Source organism: Narcine bancroftii, chromosome 6 (genome assembly GCF_036971445.1).
Source record: "Narcine bancroftii isolate sNarBan1 chromosome 6, sNarBan1.hap1, whole genome shotgun sequence".
Taxonomy (NCBI): domain Eukaryota; kingdom Metazoa; phylum Chordata; class Chondrichthyes; order Torpediniformes; family Narcinidae; genus Narcine; species Narcine bancroftii.
The window spans coordinates 231,488,202-231,513,409 of NC_091474.1; the positions used below are offsets into that span (position 1 = coordinate 231,488,202).

Below are 25,208 nucleotides of genomic sequence, written 5' to 3' on the forward strand. Positions count from 1 at the left end.
TTCTGAATCTACCTTCCTCTAACTGTAGCTATTTTGTAGAATAGAATATAAAGAGAGAGAAATATTGGGGGTGAGGAGGGATGTGAAAATAATACTACAATAATGATGGGTGATTCTTTTATCAAACCTATGGACTGGTCAAACCTAAAGCAGCATAGTTTGCATAGCATTTAGCAACAGGACCAGAGTTCAAATCCCGTGCTGCCTGCGAGGAGTTTGTACGTTCTCCCTGTGTGTGCGTGGGTTTTCCCCAGGGGTTCCGGTTTCCTCCCACTGTTCGAAACATACTGGGGGTGTCGGTTAATGGGGTGTAACTGGGCAGCACGGACTCGTGGGCTGAAATGGCCTGTTACCGTGCTGTATGTCTGAATTTAAATGCAAATTTTGAAAATTAAAAAATTGGCAAGGATGAGTTCATAGCGTTTTTCCAGAAGTTTTCTTAGAACAATATATTGGAGAACCAACCAGGCACTCGGCTGTTTAGATTTGGTGTTGTGTAACAGGATTAATTTATGATCCCACTGAGAAACACAGAAATCATTGCATTGGCATATTAGAAATTCAGTTTGGGAGTGAGAAACTAATGTCCTCAGCTGAGATAATGGAGTGACAATGCATTTTCAGAAGTGGCCAAAATAGCTCCTCCCCCTGCCCATCCCCACTATATTTTTCCGATACCTGCCTACGTACCTTGATGAGAGGCTCAAGCCTGAAACATTGGCTATGTATCTTTATCTTTGCTACACGAAGTACACTGTTTGACCTGCTGAGTTTCCCCAGCATTAGGTTTTTACTTCAATTACAGGGTCTGCAGACTTTCGCGTTTTACCACTGGCCATAATAGACTGGGAACCGAGACTGAAGCGTCAAATTACAGATCACCATTGATGGACATTGAAGGAGATATTTCATAAGTCTCAGGAAATACATACATGAGTGAAAAGGAACAACTCTGCAAAAGAGATGTACCCTGTCCATGGCTAACTTAGGAAGAGAAGGGTGCCACTAAACTGCAAGAAAAGGCACACATAGTTGGTAAAGAAGAAAGTCTGCAACTGCTGGCGACACAGAAGATCACGCAGCATCCATGGGAGGTAAAAGGCAATCAACGTTTTATGCAGTGTTGCAAAGATTAGTGGCAGGCCAAGGGACTGGGAACATTTTGGAAACTAGCAAAAGATAATTGAAGTAAGGAATGAAAAGAGTGTGGAGGAAACTGGATCACCCAGGTCGCGTGTCGAAAGTACAGGCAATGGTGGATTCGAACCCGGGTCACTGGCACTGAAATAGGATGGTTTTAACCGCTGCACTGAGAGAGCACAGTGGAGGCTCAGGCATTGAGTTCATTCAAAGAGATCAATAGATTTCTAAGATTTTTAAGCAACTGAAGGCGTCTGGGGCCAGATCAGGAAAATGACACTGAGGTTGATGGCACGGCCTTCTGTTTGCAATGCACAAACAAGCTAGAGAAACTCAGCAGGCCATCCATAGAGGGTCACCAACCTTTTGGGCCCGGAATGTTGGTTACCTTTCCACTTCCTCTGGGCGCTGCACGACCTGCTGAGTTTCGCCAGCTCGTTTGTACGCTGCACTCAACCCCTGCATCTAGATTTTGTTGCTGAACTTCTGGTTTAGAGGCTAGGGCACTTCCAGTGGAGCTACAGCTGGCGGGAATCTACGCCCAAGATTGAAAGTCAACACAGGCCAACAAATCTGTGGTGATGAGAGGACAGGGCCTTTTGTAAGAAGGAATTTTTTTTTGCTTTTTACGTATTTTGCAGGTGCAGGTCATACGTCTCTGTCCTCTCTGACAGCGGTTTTGTTTGTAGCCTATCCCAGGGCCTGGATTCCACTTGTTTGGGGGTGTGGTATATGCTGGTATTGATACTGACAAGTACAAGTATCTAACTGGTATGCTATTTCCACTGGGCGTTCATTGTTGGTGCTCCATTAGCTTTTTTAAAATTGTCCTCTGTACATTGGGTAATTATAAATGACCACAATTTCATTTAAAAACAATGCTGGAAAAACTCAGTAGGTCAAACAGTGTAGCTTATCATCATGGCTATCCCTCGGTTGAGGATGATGGCCTTTGTTGCGACAGAGCGAAGACGCCTGTGCGTGTATTTGTTTAACGTGGACTTGATGTTGCACTCCAAGAAGCACACGATACTTCACAAATCAGCCAACTAATTCCAATGGCATGGAAACCTCTACGATTGGAGCCGATGGATTTGTTGCAGCCTTCATCCACCTTCACAGCTGTCGAGTCCCTCTGCCTGTCCCTCCGTTGAGGACTAGGTTGGATTGTTCTTTGTCAGGAACCTCCCCCTCGACCTTACCGCCATGGGTGGCCCCACCAGGAGCAGGGCTCCAGGCAACATCACCCTCGGGATCTCAGGACCGCTCAAGCTCCTCCACCTCGACAAGGTGACAATCCACGGAGAGGTAGCTTATAGACAAAGATACATAACCAACGTTTTGGGCTTGAGACCTTCATCAAGGTATCTCAAAGGGAGTTCGGTGGGATTCACTCTCGCTGCTTCCCATCTGTAATTCCTGCTGCTCTCAAAAACAAATCTGAGATCTCTTCAAGGGATGTGTACCCTTCTCCTAAGCCCTCCGAGAGGAGTTTGGTGGGATTCTCTCTTGCTGCTTCCCATCTGTAACCCCTTCTGCCTCTTTGTTATATCAACCACACTGTTTGACCTACTGTGTTTCTCCAGCATTGTGTTTTACTTCAATTTTAGATTAGGACTTTTTTTCCCTGGGGTGTAGAAGAATGAGCGGAGATTTGACAGAAGTATTTAAAATTGTGGGGTATATTCAGAGTAAATGGAAGTAAGCTTTTTTCCACTGAGGGTAGGTGGGATACAAGCCACAGGACATGAGTCAAGGGGAAAAGTTTAGGAGGAACTTCTTCATAGAGAGTGGTGGGATGAGCTGCCAGCTGAAGTGGTGAATGCGGGCTCAATTTTAACATTTAAGAATTTGAACAGTTGGGAGGGGGTATGGAGTGGGTTCAGGTCAGTGAAACTAGGGAGAAAAATGGTTCAGCACAGACTAGAAGGACCAAGGGGCCTGTTTCTGTGCTGTAACGTTCTATGGAATGGCAGAGTTTTCGATGAGCTCAGAGTTGTACCATCAAAATACTGCAGGTAATGGAAATTTGAAATGAAAACAGAAAATGCTGGCATCTGGTCAAATGATAGCTCAAGACCCAGAAACCCTGTTGTTTAATTTAAAAGTCTGAATCTGCTCATTTAACTAACAGTTGATCCTGTATGAGAGAGAAGGGGGGGTGTGGGGGGGTTTGTATTTTGGAAGAAGGAAATTAAATATTTAACTAAAGCTGTGATTTGATAGAAACAGAGAGACATACAGTGTAGAAGCAGGCTGAGTTCATGTCAACCACTGAGCACCCAGTTACACTGATCCTGCACGGTTAGTCCAATGCTACTACAGCACCAGCAACACCGGTTTGAATCCGACGCTATCTGTTAGGTGTTTGTGTGATTTCCCAGTGTCTACATTGGTTTCCTCCAGGTACTCCGGTTTTATTTTTAGACATACAGCACGGATACAGGCCATTTCGGCCCACGAGTCCATGCCGCCCAATTACACCCAATTAACCTACCCACCCCCGCTACATTTTGAACAGTGGGAAGAAATCCAAGCCCCCGGGGAAAACCCACACAGACACGGGGAGAACACACAACTTCCTTACAGACAGCTCGGGATTCAAACCCTGGTTCTGTTCACTGGCGCTAGAAAGGCATTACGCCAACCGCGCCGCCCTTCAAAACATATGGGGGTTTTAGATTCATTGGTGCATTTGGGCAGCATGGCCTCTTGGGCCAGAAGGGGGATGTTACCGTTAAATTTAAAATTCCATTTAATTCTTCCCACATTCCTGTCAAATCCCCCCGTCCCCCCCCCACCCCAATTCCGAATATGTCGATCATCTCAACCCTGGGGCATGTTCACAGCAGCTAGTTAGACTGCTACACCCCCCCCCCACCCCGCCATTTCTTTGGGAAGTGGAAGGAAACCGGAGCACTGGGAGGAAACCGTCATGGCAACAGCGAAGGAAACACAGACTCCTATCGAATGGAAGGCAAGCAGCTGGAGCCGTGAGGGGGCAGCCTGACCAGTTTGATGCAGTGGCGCCACTACGGTTGGTGTCACCCAGTGTGGTAACTCAAGGCGTCACCTCTACCCCCCTCAATTAACAATATTTCAAAAAAAAGTGGTAAAAATATAGAATAATATGTGATAAATATAGTTGTAAATTTCTTAAATGTAATATTTCTTGGATTATATGAATACCAACAACAAAATTGTTTTGTAGGATATTTCCACATTGAATTACATTATTATTAACTGAACGGAAGCCCTTTTTTGATTGTTTTCTCCTTCTTTTCCTTTAATTACTGCTTCATTCTCAATAGACAGTTATTGATCTTGGTTCACAAATACTAATTACCATAACGTTGTAGCTAAAACACCAGAAAATTTGATCAAAGCAGCGACTAAAAACACTGGCAGCAACGAAAACCACAGCGCGTGCTTGTAGTGCGTGCAGACGAAACCACGTGTTTCGAAGCGTCGTTGTCATTGGGTAATAATGAAGCGCTCATAAGCATTGGGTTTTAGCCTTGTGAGTAGATTGATACATGTAAGCCGGGCTCTTTGCAGACGATGCCGCTTTAGTTGCCCATTCAGAGCCAGCTCTCCAGCGCATGACGTCCTGTATTGTGGAAACTGCCAAAATGTTTGGCCTGGAAGTCAGCCTGAAGAAAACTGAGGTCCTCCATCAGCCAGCTCCCCACCATGACTACCAGCCCCCCCACATCTCCATCGGGCACACAGAACTCAAAACAGTCAACCAGTTTACCTACCTTGGCCGCACCATTTCATCTGATGCAAGGATCGACAAAGAGATAGACAACAGACTCGCCAAGACAAATAGCGCCTTTGGAAGACTACACAAAAGAGTCTGGAGAAACAACCACCTGAAGAAACACACAAAAATCACCGTGTACAGAGCCGTTGTCATACCCATGCTCCTGTTCGGCTCTGAATCATGGCTCCTCTACCGGCATCACCTACGGCTCCTAGAACGATTCCATCAGCGCTGTCTCCGCTCCATCCTCAACATTCATTGGAATGACTTAATCACCAACATCGAAGTACTCGAGCTGGCAGAGTCCGCAATCATCGAATCCATGCTGCTGAAGACCCAACTGCGCTGGGTGGGTCATGTCTCCAGAATGGAGGACCATCGCCTTCCCAAGATCGTGTTATATGGCGAGCTCTCCACTGGCCACCGAGACAGAGGTACACCAAAGAAGAGGTACAAGGACTGCTTAAAGAAATCTCTTGGTGCCTGCCACATTGACAGTGGGCTGATCGCACCTCCAACCGTGCATCTTGGCGCCTCACAGTTCAGCGGGCAGCAACCTCCTTTGAAGAAGACCGCAGAGCCCACCTCGCTGACAAAAGGCAAAGGAGGAAAAACCCAACACCCAACCAACCAATTTTCCCTTGCAACCGCTGCAACCGTGCCTGCCTGTCCCGCATCGGACTGGTCAGCCACCAACGAGCCTGCAGCAGACGTGGACATACCCCTCCATAAATCTTCGTCCGCGAAGCCAAGCCAAAGAAAAAAAGAGATTGATACATGTAAGCCGGGCTTACGAAAAATGTTTTTGTTGTTATAACTAACAACAGTTATTTTTTAAATAAAAATATGTGGTGAAACCCTGCACAAAAATTTTATAGACAGTCATTTTGGTGTCACCCCCTCTGACAGTGTCACCCGGTGTGGTCCACACCCCCCCTAGTGACAGCAGTGGTCAGATGTGTGCTGTAGCAGATGCAGTAGCAGAGAGGAGGAAGGGGGTGCACGTTGGGATAGTGAGATTAAATGCATCTAAAACCTGTGACCTGACATTTGCAGGGTCATCTGAGCCGAGGTTAAGGAAGTATTGTCAAACCACCTGCATCGAGCTGGTTCATTTGGTTTCAGCCAAATGGGAAATTTACAGACCTTGTCGTTAATATTTATCACAATGATTATTGGCAGTTGAAAGCACTTTTTGCATCCCTTTCAGAACATCCCAAAATATGTGGCAGCACTCTTGAATTGCCGTCACATTTGAAATGGGGAAATTGTCAGATTCATAAGGTTTTACACCCTAGAAACAGATTCTTTGGGCTAACTTGTCTGTGCCAACCACATAGTCTACCAGACCTTGTGCATTTGTCTATATCCCTCTCAACCTATTATGTTCAAGTTTATTGTCACCCAATTAGACAAGTATAAACCGACAAAACTGCCTTCTCTTGTCCTCAGAGCAACCAGATGTAACACATAACCAGACAAACAGTACAATTGCAGGACAAATATACATATTGTACATAAAAATAATCAATATTGTTTCATAAAACGTAGAGTCTCAGATGATTCATTTAGTTGATTGGCATTCACCACTGCCCATGGGAAGAAGCTGTTTCTCAGCCTGGTGGTGCTGGCTCTCGGCCCTTTCGGGTGGACCCTCCACCTTGAGGGCAGCGGCAGGAACGGATCTTAACTTGTGGACTCACCTTTCAGGTGGCAGCCCTAAAAGGCTGCCTGGTCCACCTGAAAGGGCCTATATTCATATCTAGAGGCGCCTCGTAGCACTTCCGGATCTGATTGAGGCAAGGAGACTGGTGCCGCAGTGCCACCGTCATAAATATGCGGCATGGGAAGGATATCAATAAGGTGGAGAGGGTGCAGAGGAGATTTACTAAAATGTTGCCTGGATTGCAGTATCTAGAATACAAAGAAAGACTGAGTAGAAGGTTGAGGGGAGATCTGATAGGGATATATAAAATTATGAGGGGGATAGACAGAGTAGATGTGAATAGGCTCTTCCCCTTGAGGGTAGGAGAGATTGGAATGAGGGGTCATGAGTTAAGGGTTAGGAGGCAAAAGTTCAGAAGTAACTTGAGGGGAAACTTCTTCAGTCAGAGAGTGGTGGCTGAGTGGAAGAGGTGTTTGCAGCAGGGTCAATTTTGGCATTTAAGAGAAGGTTGGATGAGTGTATGGATGGGAGGGGATTGGAGGGTTATGGACAGGGAGTGAGTAGTTGGAACTAGTGGAGTTCTTTTAAATCAGTGTGGACTAGAGGGGCCGAGATGGCCTATTTCCATATTGTAATTGTTATATGATTATGAAGCAATGGCGGTCTTTCCTACCCATAATCTCCCACGCAAGTGTATCTGCTCTGTGTTTCCCACAACAGTTCTAGCTGCTTGGGGGATTATGGGTAGGGAACACCACCACTGATTGCCCTGCCACGTTTTGAGCCACAGAGAGCGGTCCTGGTGCAGGAGCAGCTAACCGGGCTGTGACAGCCCGCACTGGCCGCCCCCCGACATCTTCCGCCAGCCACCCCTGCCCTGACATTCCCTGCTGGCCGCCCCTGCCTAACGTTCCCCCACCGGCCACCCCTGCCCCGTTATTTCCCGCTGGCTGCCCCTGCCCTGATGTTCCCAGCCAGCTGCCCCTGCCCCGACAGCCCCTGCCGACTTCCCCCTCCCCATTGGGGCAGGGGCTGTCAGGTAGAGGGGTGGAGGGCTGTCAGGCAGCAAAGAGTTGGGTCACTGGCTGATGGAGTCATCAGTCCACCCCCAGGCAGCTGCACATTCAGTTGCATCAGCAGAGTGACGCACTGAGCCAATTGTCCCTCCCGGAGGAGGGTTGGCATCAGCGCCTCGGAGGCACCTGCCGCATTCAGTTGAGTATGTCTTTAGCCACAAAGGGGGAAATTATGTGGCTTTACACTGGGGTCTTCAGGCCATCTGAAAGGGCCTTCTGATACTCCTGTATCTCTTTTCCGATGGGAGTAGCCGAAAGATGCTTTGTGCAGTGTGGGAGGGGTCCTCAACGATTTTGCGCGCCCTCTTCAGAAATGATCCCAATAGACTACATCAATGGGAGGGAGTGGGAGACTCCATTGATCCTCTCATGGTCCCATGGATTGATCTCCGATTCACTTCTCTACAGTAGCCATATCACACTGTGATGCAGCCGGCCAGGATGCCTCAATAGAGCTCCTGGAGAAGGTTGACGTGATGGTGACCGGTAGCCTTGTCTGCTTCAGCCTTCTCAGGAAGTGCAGCCGCTGTTGCACCTTACTGACAATTGAGAAGATGTTATGTGTCCAGGATAGGTCACTGGTTAAGTGGACCCCAAGGAACTTGATGCTCTCTACGATCTCCACTATCAAGCTATTAATGTGTAGTGGAGGGTGGTCGTTCCTGGTCCTCCTGAAGTGTATAATCATCTCCTTTGTCTTGTCCACATTGAGACTCAGGTTGTTATTCTTGCACCATATCACGAGATTTTCCACCTCTGTTATGGCTGATTAAGCCAACTACAAACTTGATGACCCTGTTGAAGCTGGAACTGCTGTTGCAGCCATGGGTTGGTAGTGTGAAGAGGAGTGGGCTGAGCAAACAGCTCTGAGGTGTGCAGTGATCAGCTTGACGTTCTGCTACTGACCCATACCAACTGTGATGTTGTAAGATGGTAATGACGCTAATGTCAGAATATAATGAAGCAGCAGGGTTTCCTCATTGTTGCCACCATGTTTGGTCTGAATTTCCTGGCCTCGCCCAGTCTCCAGTGCACATTGCTGGGTTTCTCACCCCTACCCCCAATATGACTGGACAATTTTTTTTTTCAAAAGGTTTGCTTCCTGAAAAATAATTAAGGATTATGATGGACAACTCCAAGCTGGACACAAAGATAACTTCAGATTTTCTGTATCACGTCGGAAGTTGAAGAAACATTAAATTAACTTTTATTGAATTTAGCGTATTTATTCACATAATGATGCTGACACATTGCGTTAGTTCAACTGACCTAAAAATGTTTTGCCACTGATTTTTGTTTGACGCCTCTCGTGTCAGTGTCCAACAATAGTCGGCCAGCATTGATAGATTCCAGTTTTGCCCTGATACCACTTTTCCATGGTCGCAATGTCCTGGTGAAACCTTTCACCATGTTCGTCACCGACTGCACCAGTGATTCTCAACCTTTAACTTTCCACTCACATCCCACTCTAAGTATTCCCAATGCCAGATGTGCTCTGTGGTTAGCAAGGGATGGCTTAAGGTGGGGTGTGGGTGGAAAGAAAAAGTTTGAAAAACCACTGTTTTAATTGTCCCTCATTGACTCGTGATGTGCACGGTTTCAGAACTCCAAAGGAAATGGGCCAATGACCATTTTTCTCAAGCAAGATATTTCCGTAATAATTGATCCTCAACCTTCCCTTCCCACTCACGTCCCACCTTAAGCCATCCCTTACTAATCACAGAGCACTGATGTCAGAGGGATAACTTAAAGTGGGACGTGAGTGGAAAGATCAAGGTTGAGACCCACTGGGCTAGACCAAGAACAGCAGGGAGGATGTCCACGTGCAAATGCTATAAATGAATTTTCAGTAACACGCTGCACTTTGTGGTCTTGTATGTTTGAAATAGACTTAAAATGTGAGGGGAAATCACAAAAAATAGCTTACATATAAAAACATTATGTGATGGGAAATTTTTAAGGTGATTTTCATGATTAGCAGCCCAAAATCCATAAAATACACCCAAAAATGTTCAGAAAGCAAAATCTTTCATGTCCAGTGTATTCAATGGGATACACTCTTAGGAGAGATACACCAATACTCATTAACTGAACAGTCTGGCACAAAGTAATGGTCACTTCTGTCAGCATAGCCCAATGCCAGTTGTGGTGACCTTTGTATTTAAGTGGCTTTAATATAGATTCAATGATATTGATTCAGTCAATTCATTTTCTGGGCTTGCCCCATCGTCAGACTCAGTGATTCGTTCATCGTTCTGCCTCGCAATCACTTGTAAGGCATGTGTGAAAAAATACACTCCACTTGCCTGAATGAGTGCACCACTCAAAACATTTAACACCACCCCAGAGGAAACAGCCCTTGAGCAATTGCCCCTAAAGTTGGCATCCTCCACTACCATTGTACCATCTTTAAAAAGGATGGCAACAACTTCCCAATGCCATTTGTTGTAATAATTTTAGACACACAGCATGGTGATAGGCCCTTCTGGCCCACAAGCCTGCGCATCCCAAATTACACCCATGTGACCTATCAACCCCATAGGTCTTTGGAACGTGAGAGGAAACCAGAGCATCCAGGGAAAAACCCATGGACAGAATGTACAAATCCCTTACAGACAGCGCCAGATCTAAACCTGGGTCACTGATGCTGTCATAACGTTGCGCTAACTGCTACACTATCCACACCACCCTTGAACACCTTATTCCAAAGGTGCAGCGGCAGGGGAAGACCACCATCTATGTACCATCTTGAAACGCAAACTCTCGTGACCTTGAAAGTATCTTGTTGATTTAAACCTTGAAACATGCTAAATAGCAACAGTGGGGAGACCTTCACCACAAGGACTGTGGAATCAATTAATTAAACTAATGACAATGAATTTATTGTTATCCACGCAAGTACAATGTACATATGCACTGAAATTCTTACTCGCTGCAGTCAAACTTTTGAAAAAAACTCTAATTTTATATATTAAATTACTAGGCTTGGATTAGCCATTAAGCACGTGCTTAGGGTGCCAAGGGAAGGGGTCCTCACAGAGTTTTTTTGCAGTGCCAGATTTACCATGGTGCAGCTGAACTAGGGCCCCACAATAAATAGAAAAAAAAAAAAAATATATATATATATATATATATATATATACAGGTTATAGATATACAGTTGTGCAGTCTGGCTTGGTATAAAACTGAATTTTTAATCTATTATTTCACATTGAGCACTTACTGAGTCTTAATGTCTTGTCCGTTAGACAATGGAAGGGTCGAGGGGGAACCATTATTGAACTATGCTTAGGGCATCAGTTGGCCTTAAATTATCGTCCGAGTATGGAAAGAGATGAACAATATGAAAAGTAGACAGATAATAAATATTCGCAGTAACATTCAGTGCAAGAAAAAAATGGTGTTTCAATGGTGCAGACAGGTGTTTTTAATGTGTTGAAGTAGTTTATGGTTAGGGGAGTAAGGGGAGGCTGAAAAGCCTGATAGCCGTCGGTCAAAAAAACTGTTCTTGAATTTTAGAAGCGCTGGACTTCAGGCTCCTGTACCTACTGCTCAAAGTTAGCAGAAAGAAGAGGTTGTGCCTAAGGTGATGGGAGTCCTTTAAATGTTGGCTGCTTTCTTGAGGCAGGACCTCACAATGGATATGACATTTAGCCTGTGATGGACTTGGCAATGTTTTCTATGCTCTAAAGCCTTTTGCGTTCCTGGGCACTCATATTACCAAACCAGGTTGTCTTGCAACCAGAGTATACTTTCCATAGTACACCTGTAGAAGTTTGATAAAGTATTCAACGACCTGCCAAATCATTTTGAAAATAAAAAGCGTTGGTGTTCCTTTTTCACGGCTGCCTCGATGTGCTGGCTTCCGGAGAGGTCCTCTGATGAGTGGACTCCCAAGAACCATCTCTGTTTCTGTTGCATCATTGCAGTTAGATGCGTGCTGCCTCAGACTCCCCTTCCTAATATCAACAACAAGCTCCGTGATGACGTTGAGAACAAGAATTTTGTTCTGGCCCCACCCAGCCAGATGTGTCCTGTGCCGTGACTCATTTCCAGTTATTCGACCAACAGTGCTGATGTCAGCAAATTTATAGACTGCTTTGGAGCCAAAAATAACTATGTCATGACGCGTGTATTCCGAATAAAACAGGGGACTAAGCTCACAGCTCTGAGGTGCCTCTGTGTTGATGGTCAGTGGGGGACTAGGGGGGATGGGGATGGTGCCAATCCACCATGATTGGGGTCTGCTGACAAGAAATTCAAGGATCCTGTTGCAGAGGGTTGAGCAGATCTTTTAGTTTGATCATCGGTTTTACTGTCCTAATGGTGTTGAATGCAAAGTGAGGCCAATGAACAACAGCTTGACATAGGTTTTCCTGTGGTCCAATGTGGTCTAATGCAGAGTGGAGGGCTGGCAAGATGGCATCTGCCATTGACCTGATGAGACAATTTGCAAATTGTAGTAAATGCCAAAGATTTGTCAGGCAAATGACAGATCTGAAGATTGACATGGTTATATGACTCACCACGATGAGTTAAAAAAAAATTCTCCACACTTACTGTTTTTAAGAATCATAGTGTTTAACAGCATGGAAACAGGCCAATTGGGCCCAAGATGACTATGTCAACCAAGAGGCACTGCCACACCTCAGGGCTGTGTGCTCAGCCCACTCCTGTTCATGCCACCCATCCACAACTGCACCACCAGATACAGCTCAAGCAGTGTCATCAAGTTTGCAGTTGATACAACAGTATTTGTGCCTCAGCAGCAAGAAGAAGAAGAAGACACAATGCAGAGAAGAGGTGGAAAAGCTCAAAAGACGATACAACAACCTGAGTCTCCACATGGACAAGATGAAGGAGATGATCATGGTCTTCAGGAGGACCTGGAACAACCACTCTCCACAACACATCAACAACACTGTACAGTGGAGAGCACCAAGTTCCTTGCAGTTCACTTAACTAGTGACCTACCCTGGACACACATCTCCTGACTTGTCAGGAAGGCGCAACAGCGACTGCACTTCATGAGAAGACTGAATGGGATAGAACAAGCCAGAGTGGTGGATGATTGTTTCTCAGACTGGGGGCCTGTGACTAGTGGGGTGCTTCATGGATCAATGCTGAGACCATGGCTGTTTGTCATCGATATCAATGATCTGGATGATAAGGTGGTAAATTTGATCAGCAAGTTTGCAGATGACACTAAGATTGGCAGATGGAATTTAATGCAGAAAAGTGTGAGGTGTTGCATTTTGGAAGAAACAGACCAGGAAAGGACATATGAGGTCAACGGTAGAGGGATCTGGGAATATGGATACATAATTCCTTAAAAGTGGCGAGAAAGGTAGATGGCATTTTAAAGAGAGCTTTTGGCATATTGACCTTCATAAATCAAAGTATTGAGTTCAGGAGTTGGGATGTTATGTTAAAGTTGTATAAGACATGGGTGAGGCCAAATTTGGAGTATTGTGTGCAATTTCAATCAGCTATCTACAAGAAAGATATCAATAAGGTAGAAAGAGTGCAGATAAAATTTACTAGGATGTTGCCCAGATGTCAGGAACTGGGTTACAGGGAAAGATTAAGCAGGTTAGGACTTTATTCCCTGGAGCGCAGAAGAATGAGGGGAGATTTAATAGAGGTATTTAAAATTATGAGGGGGATAGACAGAGTAAACTGTAGATGGGCCTTTTCCACTGAGGTAGGTGAGATACAAACCAGAAGACATGGGCTAAGGGTGAAAGGGGAAAAGTTTAGAGGGAACATGAGAGGGATCTTCTTCTTGTTTATTTTCATTGTGTGATGACATTGTTTAATGGGTTTAATGTATCATATAGGTTGAACGATGAGTGGGTGGGGGAGGGGGTGAAGGAGGGAGAGAAGGGAGGGGGAAAAAGGGGAGAAAATGACACTGTGTATATTCAAGAGGGAAATGTTTGTGTATTTTGGTTAGTATGGTTCATAGTGTGAAAAATTTTTAAAAAAATTTAAAAAAGAGGGAACTTCTTCACACAGAGAGTGGTGAGAATGTGGAACACGCTGCCAGTTGAAGTGGTGAATGCGGGCTCAATTTTAACATTTACGAAAAATTTGGACACGTACATGGAGGATTGGGTGCAGGTCTGTGGGATGGCAAAAAACTGGTTTGGCACAGACTATAAGGGCTTAAGGGGCCTGTTTCTGTGCTGTAATGTTCCATGGTTCTATGAAGCGGGCTCGGCTATTGACCCTCCTTACGTCGAATTTCTCCAGGAGCTCTATTGAGAGTGTCCTGACTGGTTGCATCAAAAAGGGACACGGTTGCTACAGAAAAATAGATCAGTAGTCAATCCATAGGACCAGAAGAGTGACAGAGAGGATCAATGGAGTCTCCCTCCCCTCTCCATCGATGTGATCTACCAGGATTGTTGTCTGAAGAAGGCACGCAAAATCATTGAGGACCCCTTCCACTCCACACACAGCATCTTTCATATGATCCCGTCGGGAAAGAGATATAGGAGTATCAGCGCCAGCACCACCTGGCTGAGGAAAAACTTCTTCGCATAGGCAGTGAGAATGCTGAACGATCAAAGGAATTGTTCACACTGACCACCCGAGGCTCTCATATTTACGAAATAATATCTATTTATTTATTTGTATATATGAATACTTGTCCTGCATATGTATTGTTGGTGTATGTGTGTTATATCTATTTTTGTGCCTGCGTGTTTTGCACCGAGGACCAGAGAACGCTGTTTTGTAGGGTTGTATTTGTACAATCAGATGACAATAAATATGATGACCTGAAGTTGTCTACCCCATTGGTTTGTGTTTGGTCCACATCACTCTCTAATCCTTTCCAATGTCTAAATGTCCTTTGAAGATTATGATTATGTAACCATATAACAATTTACAGTACAGAAACAGGCCATATCGGCCCTTCTAGTCCACATCGATTTACGTGAACCTCCACTAGTTCCACCAACCCACTTCCTTGCCCATAACCCTTCAACCCCCTCACATCCATGTATTAATCTAACCTGACAGAATTGACCCTGCTGCAACTACCTCTTCCGGAAGGTCATTCCACTCAGCCACCACTCTCTGAGTGAAGAAGCTTCCTCTTATATTACTCCTAAAGTTTTGCCCCCTAACCCTTAACTCATGATGCCTTGTTCCAATCTACCCTACCCTCAGGGGAAAGAACCCATTCACATCTACTCTATCTATTCCCTTCATAATTTTAAATACCTCTATCAAATCCCCTCTCAACCTTCTACGCTCCAATGAATAAAGTTCCAGTCTACTCAATCTTTCTCCGTATTCAAGATACTGTAATCCAGACAGCATTATAAGTAAACCTTCTTTGCACCCTCTCTACCTTATTGATATCTTTCCTATAATTTGGAGACCAGAACTGCACACAATATTCCAAACTTGGCCTCACTGATGCCTTAAACAATCTCAACATCACCCCCCAGCTCCTATATTCTATCCTATGATTTATAAAGGCCAGCATACCAAAAGCCTTCTTCACATGGGAATCCACCTTTAAGGAACGCTGAACCATTACTCCAAGATCCCTCTGTTCCTCTGCAATGCCCTCCCCTTCACTGAATGCGTCCTAATTTGATTATAATGTCTCTTAAAGGTTGTCATTTCAGTGGTGTTCAAGAGATAAAACTTTATATCAGAATTGAATCGAGTTTGCTGTATTGTTCAGGGGAAGGAATATTAATCACTGGCTATCAGTCATGAGCACGAAATGTGTCTCATCACTTCTCTTTCACTCATGCTTTTCTCTGAGTGACCTCTGATGTACTTACACATGAGCGTTCCCAAATTAGCCAGCATTGAGAGCTTGGTGGGGTTGGGAGATGGATGAGTGGTCGACATTTTTTCATGACAGCCTGAAACATAGTTTGTTGCAAATCAAGGCATGACTGAAGAAATGTTGCGGAAAAGGAGATAAGGTTTTAAGCAGAATAAAGCTCTCTTCGACGTATGGGATTGCTCTTCCTCTATTTCGTGGAGCAACAGAGAAGATTGCAGTATGATCCTGTAGCAATCAGCACAAGGGAAAACTGTAGAGCGGGAGAGAGGGGGGAAGCAAAGAATCGATGTGCTGGAACTGTGTGATGCATTTGCTGGAAATCTGAAATGAAAGGAAAAGCATTTACTTCCAAATTGGCAGCCACCATTCCCATAGTACAACAGTGCTACTCTTTAAAACCTCCAAAATGTTTTGAAACATCCTGGTTTTGTAAAACAAGTGACGTAAACCAGAAAGTCCCTAACGTGGGACAAATAAATTCAGCAAAAATCAAGTTTTAAATACTGTAGATGATGGAAATCTGAAATGTACTGAAATATTTTCAAATTTGCATGGTATGTGGAAGAGTATCCCTGTTCAGCAGAGCAGGGAGGGTTAAAGAATGACATGATTTGCTTAACACATTACCTGTTACTAACTATCTTGGTGCTTCAGTACACTGTAATGCAGGATTAACTTCAAATCAGGGTCAATTAAGCCTGGAGACAAAATATTGTTTGGATTCCTTTATCTGCTTCTTAGGCAGAGTTCGACTAAAGTGGCGTGGCCACTTGTGTGTTGGAGACTCGGTGAGTTCTGCAAAACAACACAGCATCTTGCTATACTTAATGCTTTCCTGCACATTCGGAATATTTACCAAAAATAACATGACCTCAGCACCATAAAAGACTGTTACCAAGTGACAGATATGTTGTTATTTATTTATTCTTTTTCAGTTTTGCCTTTTACATGGAACTAGCCTCCTTTACCAGGAACGAGGGTGGTATCTAGAACATAGATACCTGACGCCAGCAACAAGTGTGAAGATAAGGAACCAGGTAAGCCTGATTTTGGGCGGAGGGTGAGGAGGGTGGGGCGGCAGAACATGTCCTTCTTGGCAGAAAGCCCAGCAACACACTTCAAAGCATTTTAAATGTGCAGAAATATTGAGCAAAGGAAATTTAACTCAGCCCAGAAATTGGCTGATTAGACGATGATGATCAATCTGCTGTAATTTATAGACACGGGAGACTGCAAATGCTGGAATCTGGAGCAGTGATCACCATGCAGGAAGAACATGAGGGGTCAAGCAGCATTTAGGAGTGGGTAGAACTGTTAATGTTTTAGTTTTGAGACCTGAGTCAATACTCTCCACTCTCTCAGACCAGAGATGCAAGGTCTCAAACTGAAACGATTATTTTCCCCTTCGCCCATGACCTGTTGAGTTCCTCCAGCAGTTTGTGCTCTATTATAATCTTTGTGGGGTTTTTGTTCATTTTTTATTTGGTAGCCAAGACACCTTTACAACTCAGGAAGGAGCTTTGTTAACCAATGTCAATGGCATTTTGAAATCTGATTGCATTATGATGAGATACTGGTTTTAAAGCAATGGTTCTCAACCTTTTTCTTTCCACTCACATACCACTCTAAGTAATCCCTTTGCTGTCAGTGCTCTGTCATTATTAAGGGATTGCTTAAGGTGATATGTGAGTGGGAAGGGAAGGTGGGGAATCACTTTTCTAGACCCAATTGTTACTGAAATATTTTGCTTGAGAAAAATTGTCATTGACCCATTTCCTTTGGAGTTATGAAACCACGCACATAATGAGGTACGATTAAAAATGTGGTTTTCAACCTTTTTCTTTCCACCCATATACCACCTTAAGCAATCCTTTACTAATCACAGAGCACCGATGGCATAGGGATTACTTAAAGAGGAAGGTGAGTGGAAAGAAAAAGATGGAGAACCCCTGTGATAGGATTTACTGGAAATTGTCTCCCTGTTTAAATGAGTGGTAGAATCCAGAGGTGTTGATGGGAGTCAAAACGAAGTAAGGGTAAGATTGGTGTAAATCAGGGATAGGCAACCTTTTAATTTTTAATTTCAGCATTCAGCATGAGAACAAGTCATTTTGGCCCACGAGTACATACCGGTTGTGTAGGTTAATTGGGTGGCAAGGACTCATGGGCCAAAATGGTCTGTTACCATGGTGTACGTTGAAATCAAAAATTAAAAGGTTGGCCACCCGTGGTGTAAATGGATGCTCAAAGGTCAGCATGGACTCAACGGGCCGGTTTCTGTGATGTATTAGCCCATGGAGGTAGTAGTCTCAAGAAACTGCAGGTGCTGGGAACTGGAACTGGTGGAGAAACTTTGCAGGCCAGGCAGCATCTGCGGAGGGGAAGAGAGTCAATGTTTTGGGTTGAGCCTTTGCATCCATGGAGATAGGGTGGGGATTGAGGTTTTCTGAATGACATCGACTGCTTTGATGCCATCAAAGATGGATGCTTGTTCATTACAGCAGAGCCCTGCATGAAGGGGTGCAAATAGAGGGAGAAGAACTAGGGCTTTAGAGAAGAAAATAAACATGCTGTAATTGGGAGAAGCAGAATATAGGATATTTTGTATATCTGAAATAAAGTTTGGAAATATTCAGCAAATGAGAATGAATCTATAGAGAGAGAAAATCAGAGTTGATAACACAGAAAATTATAAAAGTTGAGTTTATATTATACCAGACAGTCACAAAGACTCATGACAGGCTGTTTCTACCTGACAATGAATAATATTCTCCCATGAGCCCCATTTCACATTTGGTGCTTTTAAGCTGCAGCACCCGGGTAGCCCTCCTCACCTTCTAAGCTGAGGGGGCAGTAGCCCCAGTAAATCGCCAACCCGGCAATTTAAGGGGGATCCCACTCCCGCGATGACGCGGTAAGTGACACAACACGCAAACTAGTCTCCCCCATCCCCCCCACCAGTAGTCAGTCTCCCTCCACCGTCAATTGCGCTCCCCCAACCCAGGGCAGCTGACCCCTCTTCCCCCGCGGCAGCCAACACCCCTGCTCCCGCAGCACCCAACCGCTCTGCCTCCGTGGAAGCCGACCCCTCTCCTTCCCTCCGCACCGCAGCAGTGACCCCTCTCCTCTCTCCCCCACAGCAGTGACCCCTGTTCTCTCCCCCTCACGGCAGCAACCCCTCACCCCTCCCCCCCATGTCTCCACCTCGGGCCCTAGCAGTGACCCTTCTCTCCCCCCAATCACCACAGACACTTTAGCTGGGTTTCCCCTCTGATGCCAGCGCGTAAGCGCTGACATCACAGGAGTAACCGGGTTGGCCATTTTGCTGTTCAGGCCGCCGGTCGACGCATCCTGGGTAAGTTTAACTGGGCTCCCTGACTACCTCCGTCAGATTACCCTGGAGATGGACTGCCTAGGTAGAGTGCATCATCCTCGGGGCCATCTGAAGACTGCGTGCCGATTGTCCAAATGGGAAAGGGACAGGGGGTATCCTGGGACCAATTAATGAGGATAGGCGTCCCTCTCCCCTGGGAGTGTGAAAGGGTGCTTATAGAACTGGTTAACAGTGGTAGTAAAAACAGCTTCTTCAACCGGTTCGGCTTCTTTGACTGGGACTCCTCCTGACACCACAAAGGACCGTTTGCATGATTGCAAAGTCACTTTTTTATTGCGCATTGGGGTTAATTGTGAATATTTATTATCCACCTTTTGAATTTATTGTCTTTTTTAATCCAATTTTGTATCCTGTTGTAGTTTTTTTCCCCCAAGTTCCTGTATGGCTGCAGCAAGCAAGAATGACGTGGCCTATGTAACAGTTAGCGTAGCGATTAGTGCAGTGTGACTACAGCCCAAGTTCGAATCCAGTGCTGTCTGTAAGGAGTTTGTGCATTCTCCCTGTGTCTGTCTGGGATTTCCCCGGGTGCGTTCCTCCCACCCTCCAAAAACATACTGGGCTGTGGGATCATTTGGGTTAAATTGTGCGGCATGGCTTTAAATGGCTGGAATCAACTTCTACTCAGCTGTAAATAAAATTTAATGTTATATACATTGTACAATGTAAGCTCATTATCATGATGTACTTGGAGAAGGATTTAATATTCCTGGCAGTGAACACAGCACTGATGGAATTGACAAATGAAAAGTACTTTAGTTAATGCAGAAAATTAGTAAATAATACAGGAATCAAATGTCATTGTTTTGTGGAATTTTTGTATTGGCGCACGAACCCTCTCATAGGGTCAACGGCCTTCTAGCAAGGCACGTGCCATGAAGGGCAGAAAGGGCATCCCTTGCATTGAAGCTTGGTCTGGCTATTCACTGCAACAGAACCTTCCCCAGCCGCCTTGGACCTCGCCGTGCCGCTCGATCCGGGACAGGATGTCGAGAGGGTGGGTCTGGACCTGTACAACCCCCTACTCACCTAAAATCCATTCACACACACGTTTTCCCTTCTGGGGTATCCTCATATAAAACCCCACACACTGACTGAAAAGAACGCTCATCATCCTATGGGATGGATAGCCAGAATTGTATGGATAATTGAATTGCTAATTGATAATGAGGTTATGGAATATGGAATGAAATATTTCCTGCCAGCCAAACAGGTACTTTAAAAACTGCAACAGTACACATTCAGATAAAAAGAGATAATAAATATAAGTTATCAAAGTGCAAGACATTGCAGTAGGGCAGAGAGTCCTTTTCGAGTGTCGGAGCAGCCCGTGATTAGTGTCACAGAGGGAGGTTCAAGAACCTGATAGCTGTTGGAAGGAAGCTGCTCGTGAATATGCTGACATATGGCTACAACAGGATGTTTATTATTTTTCACAATGGTTGTTTTCCTATAGTGCAAGATTTCCTTTAGCCAGTTATAAGCACAGCTCTTGCGTGATACTTTGAAGCCACTTTGAATGAGGTGACATACTCGAGGAGACCTCTTGCCCAGCTACAACCAGAAATGTGCTAGTTGTCCATCCAATAATGTTCTCATCTGACATCCACACAGTCATGCTTTCCTACAGACATAATTCTACCCAGTGGAATAGGAACCCAGACTATTCTCACCACATCCAAGCGATGCTGACTCTCAATTACAAAGTTCCAGATCAAACGAGACCAGATAGTGCCAGTCAGGGAGCAGTGCCAAGCTTTTACCATTGCAAAGTTCATTCACCTTCCAAACGCATTAGGGCAGTATTCCAGAATACTGTTAAAATTAAATGCTGTTGAAAAGAGGCAGTGTTCATAGTTTGATAACAGGTTGTGGTCGGTGACTGCGCAGTTATAATCTCTGAGTAATATCGAACCTTCTCTATTTCTATTTCCCAAAATAAATCTCTGAAAATGATGTATGTGTACGTCTGTATGCTTGTGGCTAAATGTATGTCTCACTCAGTGTGTGTCTCTCTCTCTCTCTCTCTCACACATGTACGTTTGTATGCATTAGTAACCTATCCTCTGAATACACATATATTTTGATGAATGAGATCAAGAAATGATTGGTGAACCTCACTTTTGTTTAATTATCTGATTTGTGCTCTGAATAGGCCAATGTTCTGTCCATCAGCTTAAGGCAACTGAATTACTAGCTTAATGTTTAAAATAGCCATTACTTAACTCAGAAATTCCCTAATTCCAATGGACCAGAAAAATCCTGTGGACCCAACCACTATAGAATTCCTTGCTATTCTGTTATTTGTAGTTTAACAGAGTAGGAAATAGGTGCTTTGCTCTTAATTCTTTTCTAGAAACCACTTACTCTGTGAAGATGAACATTTGTCGACAGTGGGTGATAAAATTATGCCAAGTCTTCCTCCTCCTCTTTGAATTTACCCCAGGGTAATGCAACTGGAAGTTGTGGAACAGAACCACCAAGGCATCGGGGAGAAATGTTAACAGGGATTATGTGGTTATCCCCCCCCCCCAATCTCTTTCCCTTTCTCTCTCCTTTCCTCCAGTTCTGCATTCACAGAGCCACCCCCTGCCTCCCTCTATATCCTTTTGCCTGTTGGTCTGTGCTCCTCCACCTGCTTTGTCTTCCCTTCACCCTCCCCCTAGTCTATTTATAGCCACCTGTTTGCAGTTTGCTTGTTGGAGCTTGTTGCCACAGGCGGCTGTGGAAGCGAGGTCGTTGGGTGCATTTATGGTAGAGATTGACATTTAGGTATTTAATTAGTCAGGGCATCTAGAGTTAGGGGAGAAAGCTGGAGAGTGGGGCTGAGTGGTTCAGCTCATTAAGAATGGCAGAGTGGACTCGATGGGCCAATGGGCCGACTTCTGCTCCTGGATCTTGTGACCTACTTGCGTTTTGCTCATACCTTGATGAAGGGCTCAGGCCCGAAAGGTCAGTTACACCTTTACCTCCTGTGGACATGGCGAGACCTGCTGAGGTCCTCCAGCACTTTTGTGTTTTAACAAGGATTATATTTTATGACAAAAAATCTTTTCTCTGGGTATCTATACATATGTTCAGTGAGCCCTCAAATACACTTGAAAGCTGGTGTACAACTATTTTAAAATTGTCTGATATCAAAGCAATGAAAAAAAAATCAAACTTTCTAAGGTTTGAAGAGCCCTCAGTTGATGACTGTCTTTGTTGAGAGAATATCTGTTTTATTTGAAGTATTAAACATAGTTTTGATCTGGTTATGGGGCAATGAAACAGGAGCTTCTTTGGTTTACCTCATAATCTTGTTAAAGCTCACATATCTCGCCTCTCCTTTCCTTCGCCACCCCTTTGAGAGGGGTGAAATCATAATCTGGGCTTTTGCTCTCAAACACCATTTTAAAACCCATGATTCACGTGTGTCGATGAGACCAGGCTCTCTCTTTGTAGGCAGTCCCTCGGGGTCGAGAGGAATTTCCTTGCACAGACCCTGTGAATTCTTTTGACACGAGATGGCTGCAATTGAAAGGTCTGATGATGGAGTCTTCAAGGTTCATGCATGTAGAATTCTCGTGTCAGTGAAACTATGTTATGGCTTTATTTGGCATCTATTGGGAAACAAATCTGATGCTGTTGTAGTCATATATGCAGTTTTACAAACGTTTCGACTTGAAATACACTGAAGTAACACAAAGGTAAAATCACCTCCCTTCCTTTGCCTCATACTGCTCTTTACTGCCAATCCTTCTCTTTTAGTTCTGCTGCAGGAGCTTGACGTGAAACTGTGACTTACACCATTTTCTTCCACAGATGTTGCTCGAACCCAGTGTTCTGTTTTTTTTTGCTCCAGATGCAGTTAAGTCTTCATAACACACTACCGTGCACTTCCAGTTCTCCACTATGATGGGGTAAATAGCAGAATGCTGTTTTTCCCCGGAGCAGAGGTGTGACAAATCATAAGTTTAGAGTAAGGGGTAAGACGTTTATAGGTGATCTGAAGATTTTTTTTAACCCAAGGGTTGATTAGAATCCAGAACACATTGCCCAAGTGAGCGGTGGGGGCACATTTAAGAATTTTCTGAATGAGCAACTTGAATTGCTAAGGCATAGAGATCACGAGCTGGAAAATGGGATCAATTTACAGTAAAACCCCTGATATCCGGCACCCATGGGGATTGGTAGGTTCCAGAATGCTTGAGACTCTTACAATGCCAAACTAATGCACCATATTTGAGCATGTATGTCTGTTTGTCTGTTCTCCATGCAAATCAATATGGAACTCTCTAGAAATATCCAAGTAGGGGTAACATTTGATGCTGAATGTCATGACCTTTAAGGTCATATGAAGTTCAAACGTTCAAAACAAAATTGAACTTGCACCAGTGACACTTCAATTAGTTACAGTTGCTGTGCATCAATGTACATTCAGAATAAAAATAAGTAGCCAAACCCAGTTCAATATGGGCCCAAAAAAGTGAAGCAACATTGGGAGAAGCTCTTCACAAGCCGTAGAGTGAGACAAAGGAGAAGGCAAGAGACAGCAAAGGAACGTCAGTCTCTCCTCACTGTTGATGCTTCCAGACATGCAAGGAGCAGGCAGCAGGAAACAGTACAGCAGCGATACACTCGTCTCAGTCCTCAGGCCTCCAGTCAAGCAAGGGGCAGGCAGCTGGAAACAGAACAGCAACACCATGCCTGCCTCAGTGGTCAGGCCTCCAGACAAACAAGGACTAGGCAGCAGGAAACTGGAGAACAATGCCATGCCTGCCTCAGTGCTGATGTTGCTGGGCGCTCAATGAACAAACGACAAGAGTCTGCTGAGGAAGAACAAGCAAGAACAAGCAATGTAAACAAAGGCCATCAGCCGAAGGGCAGCACCATCTTCTGTTACAAATAATATAAATATTGTGTTTGAAAAAATATATCTATGCAGAATTACCATGAGGCTTTTTGGGTATTTTGTTTCAACCATGCAGTCAACAACTGAGTGTTTTATTTCCCGGTAATGCCGGGTATCCTGCTAGTTAAAGATAAACAATTTAAAAGACAAAAATACTGTACTTAGACTGAACAAACTTCACTTGCATAAATATATATAAACAGTTACGCATTTTACTTTATTTTCAGTTGCATTCTTTGAAAACATTTGACCATTTCTGCATCTGCAGATTCCTCCCCCTCTCCAGAACCACCTGAAAAACAAACAATAACATTATAGATAAATAACCCCATCTCCCCATCTCCCACGTTTACAGATAAGCTTCTGATTGGGGTGACTCTTACTAAGGATAAGGATAGCAAGGATAAGGAGACACTTTAAGAGAGTCACCTCAACATCGAGCGGCATCAACCAAGTCCTGGTCGACACCACTGCTGTTTCACCCAACTTTATTCAAACAATTGCTACGAGCAAAGTACGACCAAGAAAATTTTGTCCTACAGCACGGTAACAGGCCCTTCCATCCCACGAGCCCCAGTGCTACCCATTAACCGAAAACCCCAGTACGTTTTGAATAGTGGGAGGAAACCGGAGCACCCAGAGGAAACCAACGCAGACACAGGGAGAGCATACAAACTCCTTACAGACAGCACCAGATTAGAACCTGGGTCACTGGCACTGTACTAATGTCGTGCAAACCGCTACACAAATTGGTTGGCATAGATGTGGTGGCCAAGTGCCCTGTTCTGTGCTCTAAGACTCTGAATGATTGCACATCTGGTGTGTATGAAGCAGGACACATTGCTTATTAGGTCACAGACAATGTTTTAATACATAGATGTATCACTCTTTGATTTGCACTTTGTTCCTTCATTTTACAGACAAGCCTCCTTGAAGCTAATAAATATTTGCTCACTGGCCAGCTTTGTGCCAGAGTTTAAAGGTTAGAAGTTGTACAATGTAAATATTTTGTGCTCAGTGCTCTGCAGTAGTTTGAGGTAGATAACCTCTTCTGGTCATGATGGCTCAGAATCCCATGCAGCAGAAATCTGCACACGTTCATACAGATTTAATGATTTTGAAACCCATGACATTTCTGAAACCTGACCTGCTAAACCTCAAATGGCATAGATCATGTCGGGTTGAGATTTTAGGTTGAAATGTAGATATCACAAATTAAAACTGTCTACATACCAAACAGGATATACATATATTCCAGACAGTCGGGAAGGGTCTGTTTGTGTGTCCTGGAAGGTAAGAACTGGGGGCAGGATGAAAGGGATGGAAGGGGTGGGGGAGCAAGACACATTAGCATGTTACAGAGTTATAAAAGGATTAGCAATTTGCTGATTAATCTTCACACAGCATGAATTAACAAGACATAAAAATTGAAAGTGATAGCAAGTGGGAAGTATTTATC

At 44.4% G+C, this 25,208-nt stretch overlaps 1 protein-coding gene across 11 annotated transcripts in view; it reads left to right on the forward strand.

Annotated features, from left to right (window-relative positions):
* acoxl (acyl-CoA oxidase-like) overlaps positions 1-25,208 on the forward strand; it is a 434,711-nt gene that overhangs the window by 362,335 nt on the left and 47,168 nt on the right. For 9 of the 11 annotated variants that reach the window (XM_069887663.1, XM_069887664.1, XM_069887661.1 and 6 more), the window contains one exon: positions 16,400-16,501. In XM_069887663.1, the coding sequence (XP_069743764.1) occupies positions 16,400-16,501 (102 nt within the window). Of the gene's footprint in view, positions 1-16,399; positions 16,502-19,217; positions 19,322-23,430; positions 23,692-25,208 lie in introns of those variants that run through there. The other 2 variants (XM_069887667.1, XM_069887671.1) reach the window with 2 other exon arrangements.